Source organism: Strix aluco, chromosome 27 (genome assembly GCF_031877795.1).
Source record: "Strix aluco isolate bStrAlu1 chromosome 27, bStrAlu1.hap1, whole genome shotgun sequence".
In the NCBI taxonomy this organism is placed as follows: domain Eukaryota; kingdom Metazoa; phylum Chordata; class Aves; order Strigiformes; family Strigidae; genus Strix; species Strix aluco.
In genome coordinates, this window is record NC_133957.1 from 1,238,606 (window position 1) to 1,260,280 (window position 21,675).

At 62.1% G+C, this 21,675-nt stretch overlaps 1 protein-coding gene across 3 annotated transcripts; it reads right to left on the reverse strand.

The window, feature by feature from the left end:
• Positions 1-1,142: 1,142 nt before the first annotated feature.
• ASIC1 (acid sensing ion channel subunit 1) lies at positions 1,143-21,248 on the reverse strand. Of its 3 annotated transcripts, XM_074807708.1 has the most exons (13): positions 21,032-21,248; positions 20,797-20,911; positions 19,992-20,386; positions 18,746-18,941; positions 5,502-5,652; positions 4,938-5,065; positions 4,585-4,735; positions 4,443-4,499; positions 4,209-4,362; positions 4,032-4,123; positions 3,729-3,808; positions 3,497-3,601; positions 1,143-3,276 (listed from the first exon to the last, which is right to left on the reverse strand). In XM_074807708.1, the coding sequence occupies exons 3-13, from the start codon at positions 20,354-20,356 to the stop codon at positions 3,172-3,174; spliced, it is 1,584 nt and encodes a 527-aa protein (XP_074663809.1). In that variant the 5' UTR covers positions 20,357-20,386; positions 20,797-20,911; positions 21,032-21,248; the 3' UTR covers positions 1,143-3,171. The 3 variants fall into 3 exon arrangements, with proteins under 3 accessions (XP_074663809.1, XP_074663810.1, XP_074663808.1); XM_074807709.1 differs by having other exon boundaries at positions 20,797-21,248; XM_074807707.1 differs by lacking the exons at positions 18,746-18,941; positions 19,992-20,386; positions 20,797-20,911; positions 21,032-21,248 and adding an exon at positions 6,376-7,167.
• Between the last annotated feature and the right edge of the window lie 427 nt (positions 21,249-21,675).

Below are 21,675 nucleotides of genomic sequence, written 5' to 3' on the forward strand. Positions count from 1 at the left end.
AGGCCGGGGCTCGCAGACATCGTGTCCAGCGGCAGCAGAAGCCTCGGACGGCCGCGCTGGGGCTGGGGATGCGCCTCGCAACGCGAGGCTGTGACAGATGGATGGGGTGACCCGCTCTCAGCGCAGCCCGGCGGGTTAATGGAGAGCTGGGGAAGAGATTACAGCTTGCAGAGACGGGGTCACTGCCTGCCCCCTGCAACAGGAGCTGCTGTGAATGCCGCTGCGGAGGGAGCCGGCGCCGTCAGCTGCTCCAGCTACTCACAGGGGCTGGCTGCAATTAATTTAGGTTCATTAACTCCCTTCTGGGCTCAGCTATATTATCTTGTTCCTATTCAAAGCCCACCCTATGGCCTTTGCAGCACCAGCTCTGGCAGAGAAGGGCCAGGACAGCAATAAGACCGTTCTAGTTTAAATGCAAAGCACCTGTCTGCCATTTCCAGGAGCGAGAGGGATGTGGCCCAAGCCAAGGGACCAGGGGGAGTCTGGCATTTCAATATTCCTTGCCCACTGCCCACTCACTATTATTCAGTCTCCATGGGGTCCTGAAGGCTTTTTTGGATGCCCAGTGTTGGATCTGGCACATTACTTTTGCTCTTCATAGCTGGAAATTTGTAGGAGAAAAAGTGTGTTTACATATGGCTCATGCTACAACTGCTACTAACTTGGTTAAATTAAAACCAGGTGATATTCAAGCTAGTGACTCATTTCTGCTGTCCCAAACCACCGAAGTGTTAGAGTTGTCAAAGATTAGCAGCTCTGCATATGTTAATTCTCCTCCTCCTGCTTGAGAGCAGAAGTCAGTTCCCATCCTCCCGTCCTAAGCGTCCCTCAGGGCGTGTTCACGGGCAGCTCGGCCTGGAGCTGGCGTTGGTGCCCAGAGCAATCACCACGTTAGCACAGCGCCCAGCAAAGGGACAAAGCTGACGCGGCTGTTCAACGTCAGCTCTGATGTTGCTGGTGTTCGTGTGCGCGTTTAAAGACGGTGCTGGAAGTCTGGACCAAAGCTTTATCCTTCCCCCCAACTTTTGGTCTCGGCTCCAGGATTTCAGCGACGCCTTCAAGAACATCCTGGGATGATGCCGTCCCCACCTGCCTCCTTGGGGAGCATTTCCAGCAGCTCAGCAAGAGAGAAAGGCTCAGTGTTCATGAGTTATATCATTCTTTATATCATCGTTAAGAGTAGCAGGTATTGATGTACAATGCATCTGTCATCTTATTGTGCTTCCTATGAAAATGTGTGTACATAGTACAGATACCAGAGAGAATTCAACACTTTATACACTTGAAGGCATTCAGAGATCAGTAACAGAAAAAAAAATGGCACAAGAACAAGGCCTAAATGCTACTAGATGGGTATCTACACTGATATGATGCATATATAGAGATATATATATATATGTACACATATATATAGTCATATATATTATATATAAGAAATATAAAATGCAGATGACATAATAGAAACAAAGAAGTGTATGCTTCAACAGGTGAGCGTCAAGGTCAAATCCCAGCCCCATCTTTAAAAGCTTTAATGGGAAAGAGAAAGAAAGAAAATAAATAAATGAAACGCAATGAAACATTAGGAAAAATCCATAAGAAAATTTATGGATGTGGCCGACCCGTCATCTTTGGGCGATCGCTGGATACAAAGGACTGACCCCCAGTTCCTAATTTTGGTCAGGAAGCAAATAATAATCATGTCAATAATAAAAACAAAACTGCAGTTTAGAAATAATAATTACTAAAAAGACTTATTGCAAAAGCTCTTAAAGATAAGTAGCACTTCAGCCCTGGGAGGGCTCTTGCTTGATGTGTGGGGCCTGGGGGCTGGCAGGGGCTGGGGGAGGCCAATTTCCACTGACCCTGGAGTGAAATGGGGGTGCACTTGCGGGCCCGGGGAGCAGAGACTGGGCCAGCGCCGGCCGGCCGGCCCCCGGCTGCCAGGGCAGGTCTCTGCGTGCCGGGGAGAGGGCAGTGGCGGGAGGAGCAGCGGCCGTCCTGGGGCAGCGAGCCGGCGGATGCCCCGAAGACGCCCGGGGCTCGTGGTGCCCAGGGGCAGCTGCTGCCGGGGGGTTCGGCGGGGTGGGAGCCTGCGGGCCCGGGGACTGGAGGCTGCTGTGCCGTGGGGTGTCCCTCGAGCTACGAACCCTTTCGGTGTCGGGGCTCCTGTGCCCACCTGGCCGAAGCGGTGCCAAGGGGCCGAAATGGGGGCCAGGAGTTTTCCTTCTGCCTTTCTCCCCAAAGATGGCTGTTTTTGGGGGCCGCACAGGGTACCCCCAGGTTCCTTGGGGACAGGAGGGACTGTGGGGCAGGGCTAGCACTGGCCAGGAGCGACGGACAGGGAGACCACACCATCGCCCGACCCAACATGGCCAGGGGAGAGTACCCGGGCGACGGGGTCTTCAGTGCTGAGGTGGCACCCCCTGGCTGAGTCCCCTCTGGAGCTCACGGCCGGCCAGCGAGCTCAGTGGCCGGACACCGCCGTCCCTGGAGCAGGGTGCTGAGGAAGACGTTTCGGAGAGGTGGAGGTGCCCCGTCTTCATGCACGTGGAGTGGCCAGGGGTGCCCAGGCAAGGGCGGGCCACGGGCCACCGCGGTCCCAGGGGACAACGAGGCTCTCCTGGGACTGCCGAACCCGCTGCCATGCCTGCCAGACATGCCGTGGGGCTCCTCGGTGATCCCTCCTGCCGGGCACGGGGGTCCCAGCAAGTGCCAGCCGAGGCATTGGGGCAGGATGGGCATGGAGACAATGGACAGACAGACGGACAGGGCTGTGGATGAAGACTCTGCGGCCGAACGGCTGCTTCTTCTTGGCTTCTGGGTTTCTAGTTAAAAAGGCCGAGGGGAGCCGAGGGGAGGAGACGGGGCAGGCCTGTGCCCCAGCCCGCTGTGCGTGTCGCTCCCCGCACCGCAAGGATGGGCCGGGCTGGAGCGTCCTCGAGTCTCTGAACTAGCGGGGCAGGCGCGGAGCAGCTGCCGCGGGGGCTGCGCCGGGTTCGAGCGTCACCCGACCCGACTGCCTGCCCCGAAATCCGAGGCCGTCGCTCTTGTCCGTGTCCCACCGTAGCGAGGAGCAAGGTCCCCTAGATGTGTCTCTCCACTGGCGCTCGCAGGGAGAAGGGCAGCTCTCCGGAGGGCTTTGGTAGCTCAGGTTGTACATCCAGACGTCGGTTAGCAGGTGAAGTCCTCAAAGGTGCCCCGGGCCGGGTGATGAGGTAGGATGTTGGCTGCGTACGTCATGCCTGCCGGGTGGCCCCGTATGCTTTCACAGGGATTCTGCAGGGCAGAGGACGGACGGGACACTGGGGTCACTGGTTTCCCCCAGCCCCCTGCAGAGCTCGAGTCTTGTCTCCCCACAACATCTCTGCCTGGTGCCTCTGCTCCTTTCCCAAGCGCTCCCCAAAACGGTGATGCCCCCCCACCCCATGACATATCTGGGGCAGCCTCCAAGCTGCAAGCAGGGACCAGCAGCTCCCGTGGCAAACCCAGCACTTACGTGGCGTTTCACGTCATCCATGCTCAGCGCGACGCCCTTGTCCGTGTTGTTCCTCTTGTGGTTCTTGCGGCACTTGCCCCGCCGGCACAGCCGGTGCTTTATCACCTGCCAGAGCCAGATTTCAGTACCGTGGGGACTCACAGGCAGCTCTTCCCCATGTCCCACCCGAGCGTTTCGGTGCTCCAGGGTAGCCTGGGCCTCCCTGGCAGCCGCGGACGGCAGAGACACTCACCTCGTAGGCGTAGTCGAACAGCTCCAGTACTGTGAGGATACTGGCCCCAATAAACAGCCCCATCTGCCCTCCGATGTCACCTGCAGAGGAGAGGGAAGCCATCAGGGTGGCACAAGGCCAGCGTCCGGTGGCAGAGGGAGCAGAGGAAGGGCAGAACTCATCACCGCTGTGATGATGCCCCGCTCTGCAGCCACACGGTCGGCACATCCCTCGGGAGCAGGGCCACGGAGCACGGGACCACCGTGTCGGAGGGCGCCGGCCGGGTGCTGCCGCAGGGTCCTCGTCACAACCACCAACACTCACCCAGCAAGCCGGCCACCTCGTACGCCTTCTTCTGCTCGATCGTCTCATAGTTCAGGGCTTCAAAGAAGATATCCAGCACCAGGATGTTCTCCCTGTGCAGGACATAAGCGGCGTCAGGCTGAGATTTGGGACGGAGGGACGAGATGCTGCCCCGCCGCCGTGGCCGCAGGACGTTACCCGATGTACTGCTCCGATTTGTTGTACTTCTTGGCCAGGTACTTGGCAGAGGCCTTGCTGGGGATCTTCACCATGGAGAGCTCTTTGCCATAGCGGGTCACGTTGCAGGGCATCTCGCAGACGCAGTACTCGTTGTCCTTCTCCACCAGGAAATCTGGGCAGGGAGAGAGGGAGATGGAGAGATGGAGAAATCCAACCCCCACAGCTCGGTCCCGCAGGGCTGGGCAGCCTCACCTAAGGCCGGATCCGCGCACTCCTTGTACTGCTCCGGGGTGCAGTAAGGGGCATCGCCTGGAGGAGAGAGAAGGCGGGTTTTTGGGCGAGATCACAGCGGTGGGCAGAGCCCGGCGGGCCCGGGCCCCATGGCGGGGCTCACCTGGCATGTGCACCATGCGGCAGTTGCAGTTCTCCACCAGGTAGCGGGTCTCGCAGTCGATGCGACAGGCCGTGATGCTGTAGGTGTCGTAAAACTCCGAGTCACCCGCCACAGCCTTGCAGTCGCCCCAGGGAGGCGGCAGGTAGATGAGCTGGGAGGGGGCAGAAGCCAGGAGTGAGGAGAGAAGCCCACCGGCCCCCGGCAAGGGACAGACACGCTCGCTGCATTGGTCCCCAGGGCCGAGTCCCCTTCTCCGTCTGATGTGGGGACAGGGGAGGAGGCTCGGCATCCCACAGCATGTCAAGCCCCCAGCGTGGGGTGGGAGGGAGCAGCCCGGCCCCCCCGGTCCCTACCCGCTGCTCCTGGCAGGACACGAAGGTCTGGAAGCCGGGAGCCACCCCGAAGCCCAGCTGGTCGATCAGCGGGGGCTCGTCCTGGCTGTGGATCTGCACCTTGATCCCGGCTTCGAACGAGGTCTCATCTGCAGCAGAGAGAAGCGGGGTGAGCTGTACCCTGCTCTGCAAGAGGGACCAAAACTTCTCCTGTCTCCCACCCTTCCCCTGGGCAAATTCATCCGTTCACATGTCCATCCATCCGACCATCTGTCCGTGTCCTTGTCCCCTCCGCCTCTGACCCTCCTGCTCCAGCACCCGGGGAGAGCGGCAGGGAAAGTGTTTGCCTCTATTTATAAACAAGCGATGGCTGCTTGTCTAAACCGATGGGGAGTTGCCATGGCGAAGAGCAAAGACAAGGAGGAAAAAGGAAAGAAAAGGATTTGAAGTGATGAGAAATGGAAGGAGGGGAGAGGAGCGAGCTTGAGGGACGTGGTGGGGAGCTGGGAAGGGGCTGGGAAGCACCTTGGGAGCTGCTGGTGACCGAGCGGACCTGCTGGCAGAGCCGCTGGGGCGGTGCGTTACCTGTTTCCCCCCACACCGGCAGGTACTCGTCCTGCTGAATGTCCAGCATGATCTCCAGGCCGTTGCCGGTGCCCCCCTTCATGGTGATGAGCCGGGGCTTCCCGTCCTGCCCTGCGTTGAAGGTGTAGCACTTCCCGTAGCGGGTGAAAACCTGCGGGAGAAGACATGGGGCTGAGGCTGGGGCCCCGCTGCCGGCACCGCGGCACGGACCCGCGAGGGTGTCACCGGCCCCGAAACACAGCCGGGCCCAGCCTGGGGGGAGGATCCAGCCCAGGCTCCTGCCCTACAGGTGCTTCTCCCTGTTGGAACTGTCTCCTCTTGGAACTGGAGGAGGAGATGTTCCCCACCGAGGCACAGGGATGGCACAGACTTGGAGGAGACACTTTGCAGTGCCTCGACCCCACAGACCCCACAGCAGCCCTGGCTCCCCGAGTCGGCGGCACTCAGCCCTACGCCTGCACCTCCTCCAAGCCCTCCCATGGGGCTGGACGGGATCCTGAACCCCCCGGTCCCTCCTCGGCCGTTCCAGCTAACACCTCCGGCAGCCGGCATGTCTCCACGCTGCTGAGCTGCTGCCAGCCTGGGCAAGGGGCAGGGGAGGCCACAGACCCCACGGTGCCCCACGGGCCATGGTGATGCCGGGATGGAGCTGCCAGGCACCTCCTCTGCGAGCGCAGCTCCGGGGCTGCTCTCCGTGTCCCGCCAGCAGGTCTCCACAGCCGGTGCCATCCCCAACGCCAGCGAGACGCCCAGGTGCCGGCGGACAGGGCTGAAATATCAGCCTGTCCCCAAGCCAGCTGGCAAGGGCAGTGTCACCCATCGTGCCTGCTCCGACACGGCGTCGGCTGCTCCCCGCTGCCTTGGGGTTACTCACCGCCGCAAAGTCACTGGGGCCACACTGCTCGCCCCGGTAGCTGCAGCTCAGCAGCATGTCCTCCAGCTGGTGGCAAGTGCGGTTAAAAAACCCGTACAAATTTAGGGGCTCATCCTCATCCCAGGGGCCGGGCTGTGCCGGGGTGAAGCCCAGCTCCATCCCGGGCTCGTAGTCGACCAGGGGGGCCAGGTAGAGCAGGTCCTCGTGGCTGAGCTGCGAGACCCGCACGCGGTTGATGTTGCAGAAGGTGACGGCGGGGAAGGTCATCTCAGGGCTGTCCTCCTCGCTGAGCAGAGTGACGTGGTGGTACTCCAGGTAGTAGACGATGCGGTCGGCCACCTGGTAGAGGAAGACGGAGAGGGAGAGGAGGAAGGCCAGCGCCCAGAGTGCCTGCCGAGCGCCCAGGCTGCCCTCCACAAAGATGTGGCTCAGCCCGTGCAGTGTGCAGCTGCTGGCAAAGGCCACGAAGTCCGTGGCTGCCCCCACGTCCTCCTCCTCCTCCTCTTCATCCTCCTCCTGCCCATACAGGAACTCGTCTGCTCCATCCTCTCCCTTCCCAGCATCTGCAGCATCTTGTGGTCTTTCCTCGCTGGCGAACGAGATGGTGCAGAATATCTGGAGAGGCATCGTCCAGCGTGGGGGTCCCAGCTCTGGTGTGGGGGTCCCGGCTCTGGTGTGGGAGTCCCAGCTCCGGCGTGGGGGTTCTGGCTCTGGCGTGGGGGTCCCAGCTCCGGCGTGGGTGTCCTGGCCCCTGCTCTGCCACAGTCTGGGGGTGTTTGACGGTGGGTCGGCTCTTCAGGGTGTGGGTGAGAGGGGCTGGATGAGAGCAGGGAAGGAGGAAGGGCCAAGTTCAAAGAGAAATGGAGAAGGGAAAAGGAGCGAGAGGCGAGCGGACTGAGGGAGAGGAGCAGAGGGATGCTTGGAGGGGACGGAGAGAGGAGGGTATATGAGGAGCAGGGAGGAGGAGAGGAGGAGCGAGGGGCGGTTCTGCGGGCTCCCCAGGTCCCCCGGGACAGCCGGCTGCAGCTGGCAGGACAGAGCAGAAACGTCACCGGCTCCAGAAGCACCGACGTGTTGGGAGCTCCCGGTGCTGCCCCGGAGGGGCCCGAGGGGCTGCCGTGTCCGGCGAACACGGGTGTGCAGGGGGGTGTGTGGGCCTGCTGCGTGCCCACGCCGCATCCTCCCTCCTCGCTGCGGGGCAGCACGGCCCTGGCAGCCCGGATGGCTGCTCCAGCCAGGCCCTCCCCGCCGGGCGCCGGGCTGTTTCCTGAGCCGCCATATGCCAGACTCTCCGGGCTCTTCGTCAGGACGGCTGGAGCCAGAGGTTTTCCCAAAATATTAGTGCTGCTGTCGTGCTGCAGTGCCCACCCAGGGCGGAAGGGTGCTGTGGTGTCCCCAGGCTCTGGCAGTGCCCATCCTGCCCCAGCAGCACCCGGCCCTGCGGGCTCCTCTCCCCGTGCCGTGGGGCAGTGTCCGGCGCAGGCGATGGTGTCCCGAGCGGTGCCAGGTCCGTGTCCTCCTCCAAGCCAAGGTTGGTTCTGGCAGGGTTTGGGCACTGCCATGGTTCAGGTGACGCCTCCTTCTGCAGAGCCCAGCCAGCACGCTGTGTGTCTTCGGGTCCCTGTGGGGCACAGGGAAGCCCCCGCTCCCCCCAGGGGACGGTGTCCGGGCCTGGTGCTGCTGAGCCGGCTGGGCTGGGGGTCCCGGGGGGGGGCAGCCCTGCTGCAGGATGGTGGGATGGAGCTGGTGGCCAGGCTGGCAGCGGGGAGCAACGGCGTCTCTTCCCTGCAGCCCTGCAGCAGCACAGCCCCTTCTCGTGGTTTGCTTTTTTCCAGCACTCAGCACTTCATAAAAGCATCTGATGCGACCACAGAGCGATCTCCAGCCCCATCCCAGCACCGCAGCCGCCAGCGCCGGCCCAAGGGGAAGGGGAGCATCTAAATACAGCAGCGTGTTGATGCGCAAGAGCTGGACGGGAGGTTTTGGCTGATGCCCGAGTGTGATGAGCGCGTCCCAGCCTGCAGTGACTCCTTCCCCAGCGGCACTGCGGGGCCCCTGGTCCCCGAGCACATCCCGGCTCGCGGACACGGGCACCACCAAACCGGGCGAACAAATACAACCGGGAAACTTGTACAAATCTGATCTGATACTAGGGCAAAGTTATCTGCTCTTCCCCAGCCAGTGACGCCAGTGTAATGGGTAGAGATCCCTGCCAGGGTGGGCCCAGCCAAGATGTGACAGCGAGTTGTCCCTCGAGGGGCCATCCTGGGGCTCCCCAAGCTCAATATTCAGAACGGGGCCCTTGTGTAAGAGGGATGCAGCTGCCACAGAGCTGGGGAGGCTGTCAGCACCTGGGGGAAAGGGTGGGTGACTTTGGGGATGAAATTTCATAAAGCCAAGAGCAAGGTCGCACCCTCTGGGAGCAACCCAGAGAGTTGAAGCTGGAAACACCCTGGGAAATGGGACCAGGGAGGTGGATTGGTGTCTGGGAGCCACCGTGCCGTGGGGACCAGGTCACATCCCGGCCCTTTGCTTTTGACAGGGATGAGCTGCAGCTGCACCGTGGGCAGGACTGGGCTATAGAGGCATCAGGGCTCCACCTGGGAGGGGGTTTGGGGGCGCTGGGCTGGCTCAGCCCTGTGGGAGCAAGCTGGGAGCAAGCTGGGCTGATCACACAGACCGGTGCTAGAGGATGCAGTTCACAGGGAGTGAGCAGGTACTTGGCTGAGATCGGGGTGGGATTTCTGCTGTTCCCCAGCTCTGAACAGGGAGTTTCTGTGAAGTGTCTGCAGGAGGGAGGGGAGGAGAAGGAAAATGGAAGAGAAACCTGAAGGGGTTAGTTTGGCCCTGGCAGGGCACTGACGGGCGAGCGGTGCTGCCCGGGGCCCCGTGGGCCAGTCCCTGCTGGTGTGAGCGAGGGGCTGATCTGATCCCACGGCACGGGGAGGTTTAATGTGTCTTCGTGGGAGCAACTGCAGCAGGGAGAGGGAGATGCTGTAATGAAAACACTCCGTCATCGCCTGGGGCCATTAACCTGCCTGTTCGGCTTAAACAGCTCGCTGGGGCAGCAAGGATGAGCGCTGCCCCGGCTCCGGTTACCGCCGCCTGTCCCACAGCTGACACTTGAGCCGGGGTGAAGGTGACCGGGGACGGTCGCAGCCAGGAGCACGGTGGCACCGGCACTCAGGGGAGCATGTCCTGACCCCACGAGTGGGGACAAACTGTGGCCGTGTCCCCGTGCTGCAGGCAGGAGGGTGCCGTCCTGGTTTGTGCAAGTTTTGGAGATGCTGGAGGAGTCCTTGGGCTCATTCCAGCTCCTCCCTCGCCAGGAGTTATTTTTACCCTCTCTCAGGTAAAGCTTTGGCGGGGGAGAGGGACGGGGGATGCTATAATTAGCTGTGACATCAGCCCCCGTGGCGGCGCGTGCTGGGATGATGCCACCACACCCCGACCCACCGCTGGGCACCCGGGATGCTCGCTGCCCTCCTCCCTGCCGCAGCGAGGGACACGCGATGGTGGAAGGAGCCTCGTTTTTCCTGGCTCCCGCGTAGTGTTTGGCCACTGTCCCGTGGCGGTTCGGCCCCGCTCGCCGCTCTGCAGCTCGTCACGGGCCCGGGAAAGGAGGTTCCCCGGAGCGGGGGAGCACGGAGGCGGCGGGGGGGAAGCGGGAGGGGGATTTGACGGCAGCAACAGCACATTTCACAGCCTGTCACGCTTTAATGGCAGAGGAGATCAAAGCTGGGATGGAGTTATTCATAGAGATAAACCAATCCCCGAGGAGGCGAGGAGAAAACAACATTGCAAGCTCTGTTATCCCGGGCCTGCAAGCAGCAGCCCGGCCCTGGGGAGGCTGTCGCAGAAAGCGCCCCGGGAGCTGGACCTGCTCGGTTTTCGGGGCGCTGCCTGTCCCTGCCAAGGACCTGCTGAGCCGGGGCCGAGCTCCCTGCGTCATCCCTGGGGGTGCCCAGAGGCTGGAGCTGACCGGTGGGAACGGATGAGGTGGGGTGCAACCCCACAGCAGCCAGAAGCAGGATTTGGGGGAGGGAGGTTTGATGGGGCAGCCGGGCCCCCCACAGCCAGGCTGTCCCGCTCCCACGACGCAGCCGGATGCGTTGCAGGGGAGAAAAATCAGGTTTGCGATGTGCCCTGGCCCGTGGATGTGCTCTGCAGCTCCCAGAGCTGTCAAGATGGTGGTGGTGGCACCCGCAGTGCCTCCGTGGCTGCTCTGGGCAGGATGAGCTGCTTCGGGACGGCTCCGGGGCTGCAGATCCCCTCCCTGACCCTGGTGAGAGGCAGAGTCGGGGCAGCCGAGCGAGGTGGGATTGCCCGGGCAGCGGGGATCTCTGCCGGGACTAATCCTGCCGCCCCTTATCAGATGCTGCCACCTTGCCTCCGCTCACTCCGCCAGCCAAGCCGGGCGCAGCTTGTGTTATCCAGCTCTTTATCCCCCAGATTAGATGCTTCACAGTGGATTAGCATGTCACATTCTAATGCAGAAAAATTGATGATTAAAAAAGAGTTTTTCCTCTGTATTATTCCCCACCTCCGCCTCCTCTCCACCCCATCCCCTTGGGCCCAGGCAGCCCGGCCCCAGCCGTGGGGACCGGTGTTGCCGCGGCGCTGGGCTCTCACAGTGGACGGGGAACCAAAGGTCCCTTTTTGGGACCGTGCCAGGCTGGCGCGCTCCGTCCTGGCTGCTTTTGGTGGCAGGGCTCAGGGCGGAGGGGCTGGGTGCTCCAGGTCCCTGTGCCACCCTGCCCCGGGTTATCGGCTGCAGACCCAGCATCTGCAGCACAGGACTTTAATAAAAAGCACATTATGGTGAGTAATGCGCTAAGTGGACTTCATTATGGACCCGGGGCCTCCCTGGCTCCCGTCGTTCCATATGATTTCATATCAGATGAGCCTTATCTCCTCTCCAAACGTTTCCATTTAAACTCCATTAATCTTTCAAAGCTTCCCTGGGCCTGCGCTGCCAAGCGCTTCCCAGCCAGCCCAGCCGGGTGCAGGTGTTGCTGCCTTGGGGCGCAGAGGCCACCTCCAGCTCCCCGGCTCGGGGGGGCTCAGCCAGGACCCTCCACAGCTCCGCGGGCGGTCGAGCGTGTCCCCACGGCCGGGCCCTTCGCCGTGCGTCCGCTGTGACAGCTCCCACAGCCACCTTATCCTTCTCGCCGGGGATCTATTTACGCTCCTATAATTGAAACAGTTTGTCACGCCGAGAGCGTTCAGGTGATTTACCCGTTGGTGGTTCCCTTTGTGCCATGGAGGGGTCACGGGCCTGTGCTGGCTCCTGCCCTGCCAGGATGTGGAGGATGCTGCCGAGGCGCTGCTAATTCCCGGGCAACTGGGATTATTCTGCGTGGACACTTATCCCAGTGCCTTTCCCTGTTTCCCGCCGATCACGAATTACCCATAAGCAGGTTGCAATTTTTTCCGACATCCTTCACAATTGCTTAGACAGTGCGTGCAAGCAGATTCAAGCCGACGGTTTTATTGGTGGGGGGAAAAAAAATTGTATTCCTATCTGGTTTTCTCGCTGTGTTTGCTCTCTCTGGCTCTGCATGCGCCACGGTTTTCAAATCTAATCTAATCCAAGCAGGGCGGTTACGCAGCCCCCGCGCGCGGCTGCTCTGGAGGGGTCTCTCTGCTGCTTTACAGGGCCGTGAGGCTGCTGGGGGAGCAAGGAGAGGGGGCTTCAAATCCCCCAGAAACCAGAGGGTGAGTGAGAAGCCCCATGGCCCAGCACCGTCCCCTGCCCCATCTCTGCCCTTATGGTAAGAGCCTGGATATAAAATGTACCAAACTGTCCATACAGAGGGAAAATAAAGTCAAAAAAAAGAAAAAAGGTTATAATATCCAAGTGTCAGGGCCTGTATAAATAAATAAGAGCCCGCAATGTTGAGGAGCTTCTTGATTCATGGTTGTTGCAGGAATTGCAGCGGCGCCCACTGCTTGGAGAGCCCCGGCTCCGGCCAAACTCTCTGCAGGCAATAAAACAAAGGCGTCTATAAAAAGCCAGATAAATTAAAACTGAGGCAAAAGGCCACGAGACAGTTAATTTCCCGGATCTCCCTGGGGAGATTTCTGCCTCCTGCGCGGGTCTATGTGTGCCGGGGACCTGCCGCCCTCCGCCCTGGCTTCTCCCCACTTGATATCGGGGCAGGAGAGGGAAAATGGCACCAGGAGATTTCCTGGGCAGGTTCTTCGAAATACCCACAGTTGGCAGAGGCGCCACGTGCCTCGCTGCTGCTCAGCCTGGGTCTCGGATAAAGACTGAAGGGAGATTAAGGGGCAACAATTTGGAAAAATACCACGTGCTGGTGGTGATCTGGGGCTGCGCTTCCAGCCTGCGGCTCCCTTGGGGGCCAGCACCGGGGGGGCACACAGGGTGCCCCGCCTGCAGCCGTGACACCCTTGTCTCCACTGCGGCCGGATAGCACTCGAAAGCCTCATCTCTTCCAGCAGCCACGGATGCCATTAAGGCTTATTATGAATAATTAATAATTCATTTGTTAATGATTCTTTATGTGCGAAGGCATCGCAAGAGGAGCAGGAATGCCCTGAGGTGCATCTGAGCCGCTCCGAGCTCTTGGCACGACACCTCCGGGTGTGCAAAGTGCTGTGGGTGTGCATGACCCCTCTGGGGGTGCAAAGTGCTGCTGTGCGGGTGCGCTGCTCTGCGCCGCGGCTCTGGGTGCGCCTGGGGGTGCTGCCGGGGACGGACACCCGGCTGGGCCCGATCCTGATCCTCCGTGTCCTTCTCTCTCCTTCCTTAATCGCCTGCTGGGGCGGGTGGGAGCGACATTCAGCGCTTAGAGGCTCGAGGCACTAAATGATTTCCCTGCTCCGTTGCAGAGCCGCTAATGAAGCGGTTGCGGGGCACAGGCACGCGTCAGCCTCCCGCCGTGCCATCTTCAGCCCTCTTGTTCCTGACCCTTTTCTGCACCAGCTCAGCCAAGATCGTGGTGGGTTCAGTGGCTCCGCTCCCACGCAGCGACGGCACCAGGGTCACACCGTGGCATCACTGTCCCGCTGCAGAATGAGTGTGAAATGCAACTGACTTCGACACGAGCAAAGCCACAATCAGCTGAGGGATCCCCAGTCCTGCCCGCAGCCCGCAGGTGCCCCTGTCTGGAAAAGCCTGGATGAAGCTGGAGAAAGGAGGCAGCGGAGGAGCAACGCTTGCCGGCATCTCTGCTCCGTGCCCGAGGGCTTAAACTGCTCACGGCTGCTTTCTGGATGATTTGCTTTGAGCAAAATACCGTGATACTGGAAAGTCTCCGAGCTGCCAGTGAGTTGACAGAGTCAGGACGTTCCCGACCCGCTGAGCTTCCCAGGAGAGCTGAGCCACCCCCAGCCAAGGGCTGCGGTCCCGTCCGCGGCCGCGGTCCCGTGCGTGGCTGCTCCTCTGCTCCATCACCTCCAATTATTTTGCACCAGTCAGCCCATGTCCCACTGGGTTTGCTTCGTTTGTCTGGAAAATGATGCAACCTCCAGGGTCAAACGCTGCTGCTATTCGACAGCAGAGAGAGGCCGACGCGGAGGGTGAGCCCGGCCGGGAGTTGGCAGATGCTGCAGGTGGGGATGGCCCCAGGGAGAACCGCCGGGATGCCGGAGGTGAATCACCGCTCCAAAATAACGGATACATGCGAGCGGTTTCAAACGCTTATAAGTTATTTACGAGCCCATGTGCCACTTTTTGAAGTGATTTACATAAATCACTTGAATGTCTTACAGAATCTGTGAATGCGCCGGCTCCGTCGGGCGCCGCAGTGGGAGATGCCGGGGCTCAGCGTGCCGCCGGGGACGGGCCCCAAACCAGGAGGATGTTATCTGGGGCCAGCGGCCAGCCCTGCTGCCCACGCGTGGTCCCCAAGTTGTTTTTCCAGAGCCAGATGGGCCCATGTGGTTTGTTTATTGACTGTCTAAAGCTCCAGGAAATATCTGGGTATCAGTAATTCCCGCGCCCGGTCTCTCCAGCTGTGTTGGAGATGCTTTTCACTCCGGCTCTATGATTATCCACTAACGCTGCGCCGCGGGGGAGCTCTGCTCACCGCGGGGCTCCCGGGCTTGTGACTGCCGCAGCTCCACGCGGGGCCGTGGTGTGCCGGGGACAGGACGCCTGGGTCCCCAAATGGGTGCTGGGTGTCCCGTGGGGCTGAGGGTCGAGGTGGAGCTGCGAGACCAGCAGCATCCCCTGGTTGGATACTCAGAGACCTGAGTGCGCCCCATTGCAGCCCTCCCTCCCAGCTCCCAGGGGTGCTGGGGGACACCCCAGCACCCACCAACGGGTCAGGTGTGAATGACATGAGGGGCTTTTTTTCAGCGGGAAAAGCCGTGGTGCTCGTGGGGTGGCAGAAGCTGAGCCCCAACACACACCAGCTGGCATGAGGTGGGCTAAGCAGGGGGTTCAGAGGGGTTCAGAGAAGCTTTGGGGGTGCAGAGGGACATGCATTGGGGCTCAGCAGGGTACAGGGGCACAGCAGGGTGCAGAGGGGCACAGCAAGATCTGGTGGTGTCCAGTGGGGCTCACCAAGGTGCAGTGGGATTCAGAAAGGTGGTGGGGAGGCTCAGCAGGGTGCAATGGGGTGCTGTGGGGTACAGTGAAATGCCGCTGGATCCCTTCTCTGTCACAGAAGCCCCCACATTGCTCCAGAGATGGGAGGAAGGAGGAGAGGAGGAGCATGGTCGGCGTTTGCTGGGACTGCTCCAGGCCTTTCCTGCTCCCTCCCTTGCTCTTCCTCCGTGCACTCGGTATTTCCAGGGCAGAGGATGCAGAATCCGATGCAAAAGGCAGCGGCATGATCTCCATGTCAAACTCAATTCTCCCTAGTGCCATCTCAGCCCTGGAGCCTCATGGAAATGGTCCAGAGGTCTTAATCCTCTGCAGTTTATGGAGGATGTCCCGTGTGTGCTGCCCCACGGCTCCCAGCTCCCCTGCCAGGCTCAGCCACCCTGTCCTGACGCAGGACGGTGACGAGGAGTTGGAGACGTGGCTCTTCCCCGGGATGGGATCACGGGGTGTGAGAAGGAAAAGCTGCAAATGCCCATTGCACCGCACCAGGCACGGCTGCTCACATCACCCCTGGCTGCACCGGCCCCTAGAAAGGGGCTTCGCAAGCCTGGGGCACCATCCCGAGGTTTAGCGTATGTGGGGCTGCCCCAGTTTCTGTCCCACAGGCCATACTGGGGTGGGTAGAGGAAGCTTATCCTCTGGGTTTCTCCTTTTTCCCAGGGATGGAAAGAAAATTAATGAGGTTTAGAGCCCAGAGACAGGACTCCTGGGCCTTTCCCTTGCTGGGCGAGGGGCAGATCCACGGGGGATGAGCAGAGCTCCCGGGGCCCTTTGCTGGAGCGGGGAGGGAGAGGAAACGCAAGCTGGGAACTGATGGGGCCGCGCGTTCCCGCAGAGGCGTGAGGGCTTGAACTTATAAATAATGAAGTAGCAAGCGTGAAACATTGATCTTTGCTGCTAATGAGCACGTCGGGGAGCGCAGTCCCGAAACAGAGGCAGCAGTGAGGGCGATTCCCCCTTCCCCGCAAAGGGGAACCGGGCAGCCTCCCCCTGCCCACCCCATGTGTGGCCCTGTGGCTCTGGGCATGTGACAGGGACAACCTCAGCCTGTGTCCCTGAGGGGGATCAGGACTTGCCCCTCAGCCTTGTGTTTGCCCCTCTGGGCTTTAAGGCCAGGATTTTGGGGCTGGGGAAAGGAGACGGCTGCTCCTCCCTGTGCGTCCTCCTCCCCGTCCTGGACCGCTGCAGTGGGGGAGCTTTGATGGGTGCCAGACACCCCCATGGTGCTGAGGGGCTGGGAAGAGCCAGGGCGAAGCTGGGGTGGGCCAGTTGTTTCCCCCTGGGTCTTCTTAGAGGGTTCAATCCCCCACACGAGACAAGGCCCAGCCCGGTCAGCTCCACCTCTGTCCCTGGAGCATCCCTGCATCCTGCCCCGGCTGCTGCTGGGGAGCACCCAGCCCCTGCGGTGAACCGGCCAGGGTGGGTGGAGGGGGATGAACAATGCCAGGGACCCCCCGACGTGGCCTGGCGATGACACTGGATGAAAGAGGAGGTGGGAAAAGCCCGTATGATCCCAGGATGGGTTTCCCCATGGCATCCGCACAAGCCCTGTGTGCTGGGGGATCCTGTCCCAGCTGCAGGGTGAGGGGGCTGAGACCCAGCCCACTGCCCCCCTGGGATGCTCCTGGGTGGGTGCATCCCTGGGGGGCACCCGGGCAGCGCTCCCCGCACTGGGGGGTGTGGGCCCTGGGCTGCTGCAGCTGCCCCCCCGGCGATGCTCTCCCACTGTCCGGCAGCGCGAGGGGGGACGCGGGCAGGCTCAGCTCCTGCCGCCTTTTTGTCACCCCGGATATTTCGGTTACGGCAGCCCCTCATTTGCATTCGCCGCGTCGCCCCCCCCAAGCCCTCCCTTCTGCCGGGGACAGATAACGTGGCAGCCGCGGCGTGGCGGGGCCGTGGTGCTGGCGGCAGAACCGCGGCTCTGCCCGGCACCTCCTGCACCGGCCAGCATCAGCATGCAGCCAGCATCACCCGGGCGGCCACTGGCCCCCCAGCCATCCCACCGGCCCCCCAGCCATCCCCACTGGCCCCCCAGTTCTCCCCAGCTGTCACGGCACCGAAGTTAAATGGCTGCACAGGGGACAGGCGCAGGCAGAGGACCGACGTGCATCCCCGCCGGCGTGCAGGCAGCTCCCCCCAGCCTGTGGGGTCTGGGCAGCCCAGAAATCCTCCCTGGCCAGGGCCCTCCCTGGAGTCAGCGCCTGCTCTGTGCCAGCGAGAGGAGAGCGGCAGCGCCGGCTGCAAAAGCCCCGCTCGGGGCACCCCATTAGCCTGGACGGTGCGAGGGGTCCCCGAAATACAGATGACGCGCACCGGGGCGGCATGAGCCGGGGTGATGGTGCGTCACCGGGTGATGGTCCCCGGCCCCCCCAGCCTTGACCGGTGCCACCAGGCCCAGAGCAGCCCCAGGCTGGCTCAGCCTGGGCGGACGCAGTCGGAGCTGGGAGGAGGCAGCAGTGAGGCGGCAAGAATTCACCCGTCAGACAAACCCCTCTCAAAGCCGCCGGGGCAAAGGTTTCCCAAACTGCTCAGCAGGACGGGGCAGCTGCCGGGGCCCCCGCGCAGGCAGCACCATCCCCAGCCCTGCCTGTGCCAGGCTGCAAGGGGAATCCAAAGAGCAACATAAATGTAGCACAGAGGCAGCTTTTTCTAATCAAATCCATTAAATCATCCCAACCTGCTTGCAAGGAATAATCCAGGCAGGAATAACAAACCAGCTGTGAGTCTATTTTGCTTTTGCCGGTCAGAGGGGATGCAGAAAGTAGGGTATTTGGAACCCGAGAGATGAAGGCTGGGAGCTGGGATGAGGGTCCCTGAGGATGCTTCGGCGCAGAAAACATGACTGGGCACCGGGAAGAGCCCGGCATCGAAACCGGCCAGTGGCCACACGCAGGCTGGGAGCCGGCCCTGCTCGCTGGCCGTGCTGGAGAGGATCCAGCCCCCTCCGGGCTGCAACTTGCCTCCATTTAATAACTAAAACGCCCGACTGTTGACAACAGAGAACGGCTCCATGTAAAGAGCCTGTCAAGGGAATTTAATGCAGATGATTAAAATCACCCGAATTGTGCTGGGACCTGGGCAGCAGCTCCGCAGGCGCTCGGCCGGTGCCAGCGTGTGCTTGGTGGCTTCGTCCCGGCGCGGGACATGAGTGGGACATCCCTGGGCTGGGGATGAGGACGGGGACCCCGAACAGCGCAGAGCTGCAGGCTCCATGCTGGAGCCGGCTCGGGAACAGCCACCCTGGCTGCCGAATTTATTAGGCAGCACCCGAATAGCCGGCACTGTTTAATTCCCAGCTGGACGGGGGGAGAGGCAGCCGCGGGGGGATAAAGGCTTTATTGTGTGCTGGATCCGTGCACCAGCACGAGGCGCAACGTCCGTGGTGGGGCACAACGCCGCGCGGTGCCACCGGGACCTGCCTTCCCCGAGGGATTGCGGGGCTCCCTCGGCTCCCCGCCGGCCGTCGCTGCGGCTCTCCCTGCTTTTCCACCGGTGTCTCCTCACCCCGCGGCAGTTTCCAGCACGAGGTTTCCAGCCCGGCATGCACAACCCTCCTTTGCAGACCCCAAGCGATCCCGGGGAGCTTTGCCCACACGGGAGCACCCTGTGCAGCCGCACCGAGTGGCACGTGCTCCTGGGGAGCTCTAAAAGCCAGCGGCATCCCCGGCATCCCCTTAACGAAGATGCTAGCGGTCCTTTCTGAGCTGAGAGGAGGCAGCAGCAGCTACAGGCGGACAAACACCCTCCTTGCACGGGGGAAATGTGACCTTAGACCAGGGCCACGGGGGCACTCACCACTTTGAAGTCTTCGGGGGTGCATTGCTCCCCGCGGAAGAAGCAGGACAGCAGCATCTCCCGGATGTCGTGGCCAGCCCGGTCATAAAACTCCAGCATGTTGAAAGGTTTGGGCTTGAAGTTTCGGAAGTTCGCCTTGTCCTGCAGGATTTCCAGCTGCTTCTCGTCGGCCGTCTGGGTGTCTGGGATCTCGTATCTTAGGGGAAAGAGGAGGCAGAAGTTGAGGCCTGACCGTGGTGGCTGCTCCCACCAGTGAAACCCATTTGGGCTTCACACGAGCTACTCCTGCCCCAGCCCCGGCGAGGGCTCAGCAGAGTCCCAGGCACTTTGCACGTGGCGTTTTCAGAGCATTCAGCAGCACAAAGCGGCCCAGAGGCACGTGAGTGGCGGCAGGAGAGTGGACGAGGAGGAGAAGGTGGGCAGCGGCAGCGGCCATGTACCAAACCCTTCCCACTTGCCCCAGAGCTGGTCCCGCAGCACCGGCCCTGGTCAAGGCCAGCCCAGCCGCCTGCCCCGTGCCTTTGGTGGCCTCGCTGGGACATGGGCTGAGTGTGCTGGGTCTCAGCCCCCATTCTTGTGGCTCCAAACCCCTCCCTGGGGCATGAGTGGGGGCAGCGGTGAAGCCCCTCAGCAAACGACACAGGCAGGGACTGCGTGTTGCTGCCGGCACTGGGCTCATGGCAGTGGCTTGGTGGCACCAAGAAGCTGCCACAGCCACGGGGAAGGGCTGGGGAGGGCGGGTGAGGGGCTTCCCCACATGCCCTGACACTGCAGAGACCCACGGCCCAGGGAACGGCGCCGACCCTGGTCCTGGCGCGTGGGTGATGCTCAGCGGCTTCGCCTGCTGACATCCCCGGCCTCGCTGCATGTGTCCAGCACCCAGGACATGGTGTTGGAGCTGTGGGTGCTGCATCTGCCCCGCGGGTGTCCCAGGGTGGCCCTGTGGCACGCACTGGGGCCGAGAGCCACCCATGCTGGATCCACCCAGGGCAGCCCAGCATGGGACCACATACCCAGGAGCAGTGGCAGGACCTGGCAGCTCTCGGCTGCCAGTGTTGCCGCAGAGTGGCTGCATCCAGCTGCGGAGCTGAACTAACTCAGGATTCGCTTCCTCACGGAGACGCCGCCCACACCAGCGGTGGAGCGCACCTCTCCGGCACTCACTGCCCCATGAGGTGCAGGGCTGGTGTTGTGGCTGGGGCCACAGGGACGTCCCCTGGGGCCACCCCAAAGCACCAGCACCCACCTGTTATTGAGCAGGGCGAGGAGCTCGCCGGCGTGGTACAGGTCGTTCTTGGTCACCCGGCTGAAACGAAACTCGTTGAGGTTGCAGAAGGTGACGGCGGGGAAGGTGAGCCTGGTGGCCGCCACCTCGTCCAGTTTGGTGACGTGGGGGTAGAGGAAGTAGTACTGGATGCGGTTGGTGCAGACGAGGGCGAGCAGCGCCAGCGAGCCCAGGAAACACAGCGCCCAGACCACGCGCTTCAGCGACAGCCGCTCGTACGAGAAGATGTGCGAGAGCCCGTGGAGGGTGGAGCTGCTGGCGAAGGCCTGGATGCTCACCGGCTGCCCACTGTCCACCTCCTCCTCGTCCACCTTCAGGTCCATCATGGTCCGTGCTGGCACCCCGGGGCGGCCACTCTGCCGAGAAGGGAGCCCGTGGGTGCGCGGTGCCGGGGCGGCCTCGTGGGTGCTGCCGCTGCCCAGCCCCTGGCACCCCCGTGCAGGGACGCGCCCAGCGGCCCTCGCGTGGGGCAGATGCTTTGCTGTGTCCTGCTCTTCCCCCCAAGCCTACATATATATATATATACACACACACATATGTATATATATTTATTTGGGTGCAACCTCTTGCATTTCCTCCCCTCCCACCTCCTCTCTGCCCTCCCCATCCCATGGCAGGACTGGGGTGCTGTACGCCCCCCCAGCACCCCACCGTATCCACCCCTCCCCTCCCACCTGCCCCCCCCCCTCCCCAGCTCCCCCCCCTCCACCTCCCCCAAATGGCACCGGCGCATCGACAAATAAATGAAGGAATCGAGGATGCAAACCTGGAATCAGGGCCGGCGGCCGCGGCCGGAGCTGGGCTCGTTCTGCTCCGCGACGGCGGCTGCCGCTGCGACGCGGGTGCCGGGGCTGGGACGAGCCTCCCTCCACCTCTTGCCTCTGGGTGGGAAGACGGGAGCGGGAGACGTGCAGGCACGGAGGGTGCGAGAGGCACCGAGCCCGGCAGCAGCGGGCGAACCGGAAAAGAAAGGGGGGGAATAAAAATAGCCTCGGCGGTACCTTGGTGCAAGCGTGGGAGCAGGGATGCGCCGGGGCCTCGCTCAGCGCTGTGCGGGGGGACCGGAGGCGACCATCGCCGGAGAGGAGGCAGCTGCCGGGTGCGAGGAGAAAAGAGGAGGAGAAGGAAGGCGAGCAGGAGGCTGCTTCCCTGCCAAACACATGGATACCTCCCCCTGTGGCTATCTGGGAGCTGGTGATTTCTTCAGATGCATAATCCGCATGAAGTCATTGTCTGTGCGCTGGTGGGGCTGGAGGCCGCGGAGGGGTGCCGCAGGCCGGTGGGCAGCGAGGAGAAGGAGGAGGAGAAGGAGAAGGAGGAGGAGGAGGAGGAGGAGGAGGAGGGAGAGGCGGAGGAGCGGGGCGCTCCAGCGATTGCAGGCTGCTGGCAGGGGCTGTTGGTGCTGCTGGCGTGTGCATGTGGGTAATGTGTGTGTGCGTGTGCGTGCGTGTGCCGCTCCCATCCCCCAGTGCCTTCCAGTGATGCTCCGGCTCCTCGCTCCACTGGAGCCCCCCCGGCCCCCCCATAGAGCCCTGACCCCGCTTTCCCCTGCCACGGCCTCCACCGCCCTCGCAAGCTTCACCCACGGGCGACCCCAGCGCCGGGGCGGGTTCTGGGACACGCTGGGGCTGGTCCTTTCCGGGAG

What these genes read in the sequence shown, in the direction of transcription:
- ASIC1 (XM_074807707.1), bottom strand. Translation starts at nt 7,002, where the DNA reads ATGCCTCTCCAGATATTCTGCACCATCTCGTTCGCCAGCGAGGAAAGA. An exon ending in AAATCGGAGCAGTACATCGG is followed by an intron (nt 4,124 to 4,208) that starts GTAACGTCCTGC and finishes TGTCCTGCACAG; the next exon opens with GGAGAACATCCTGGTGCTGG. An exon ending in TGTTCGACTACGCCTACGAG is followed by an intron (nt 3,602 to 3,728) that starts GTGAGTGTCTCT and finishes TGGCTCTGGCAG; the next exon opens with GTGATAAAGCACCGGCTGTG.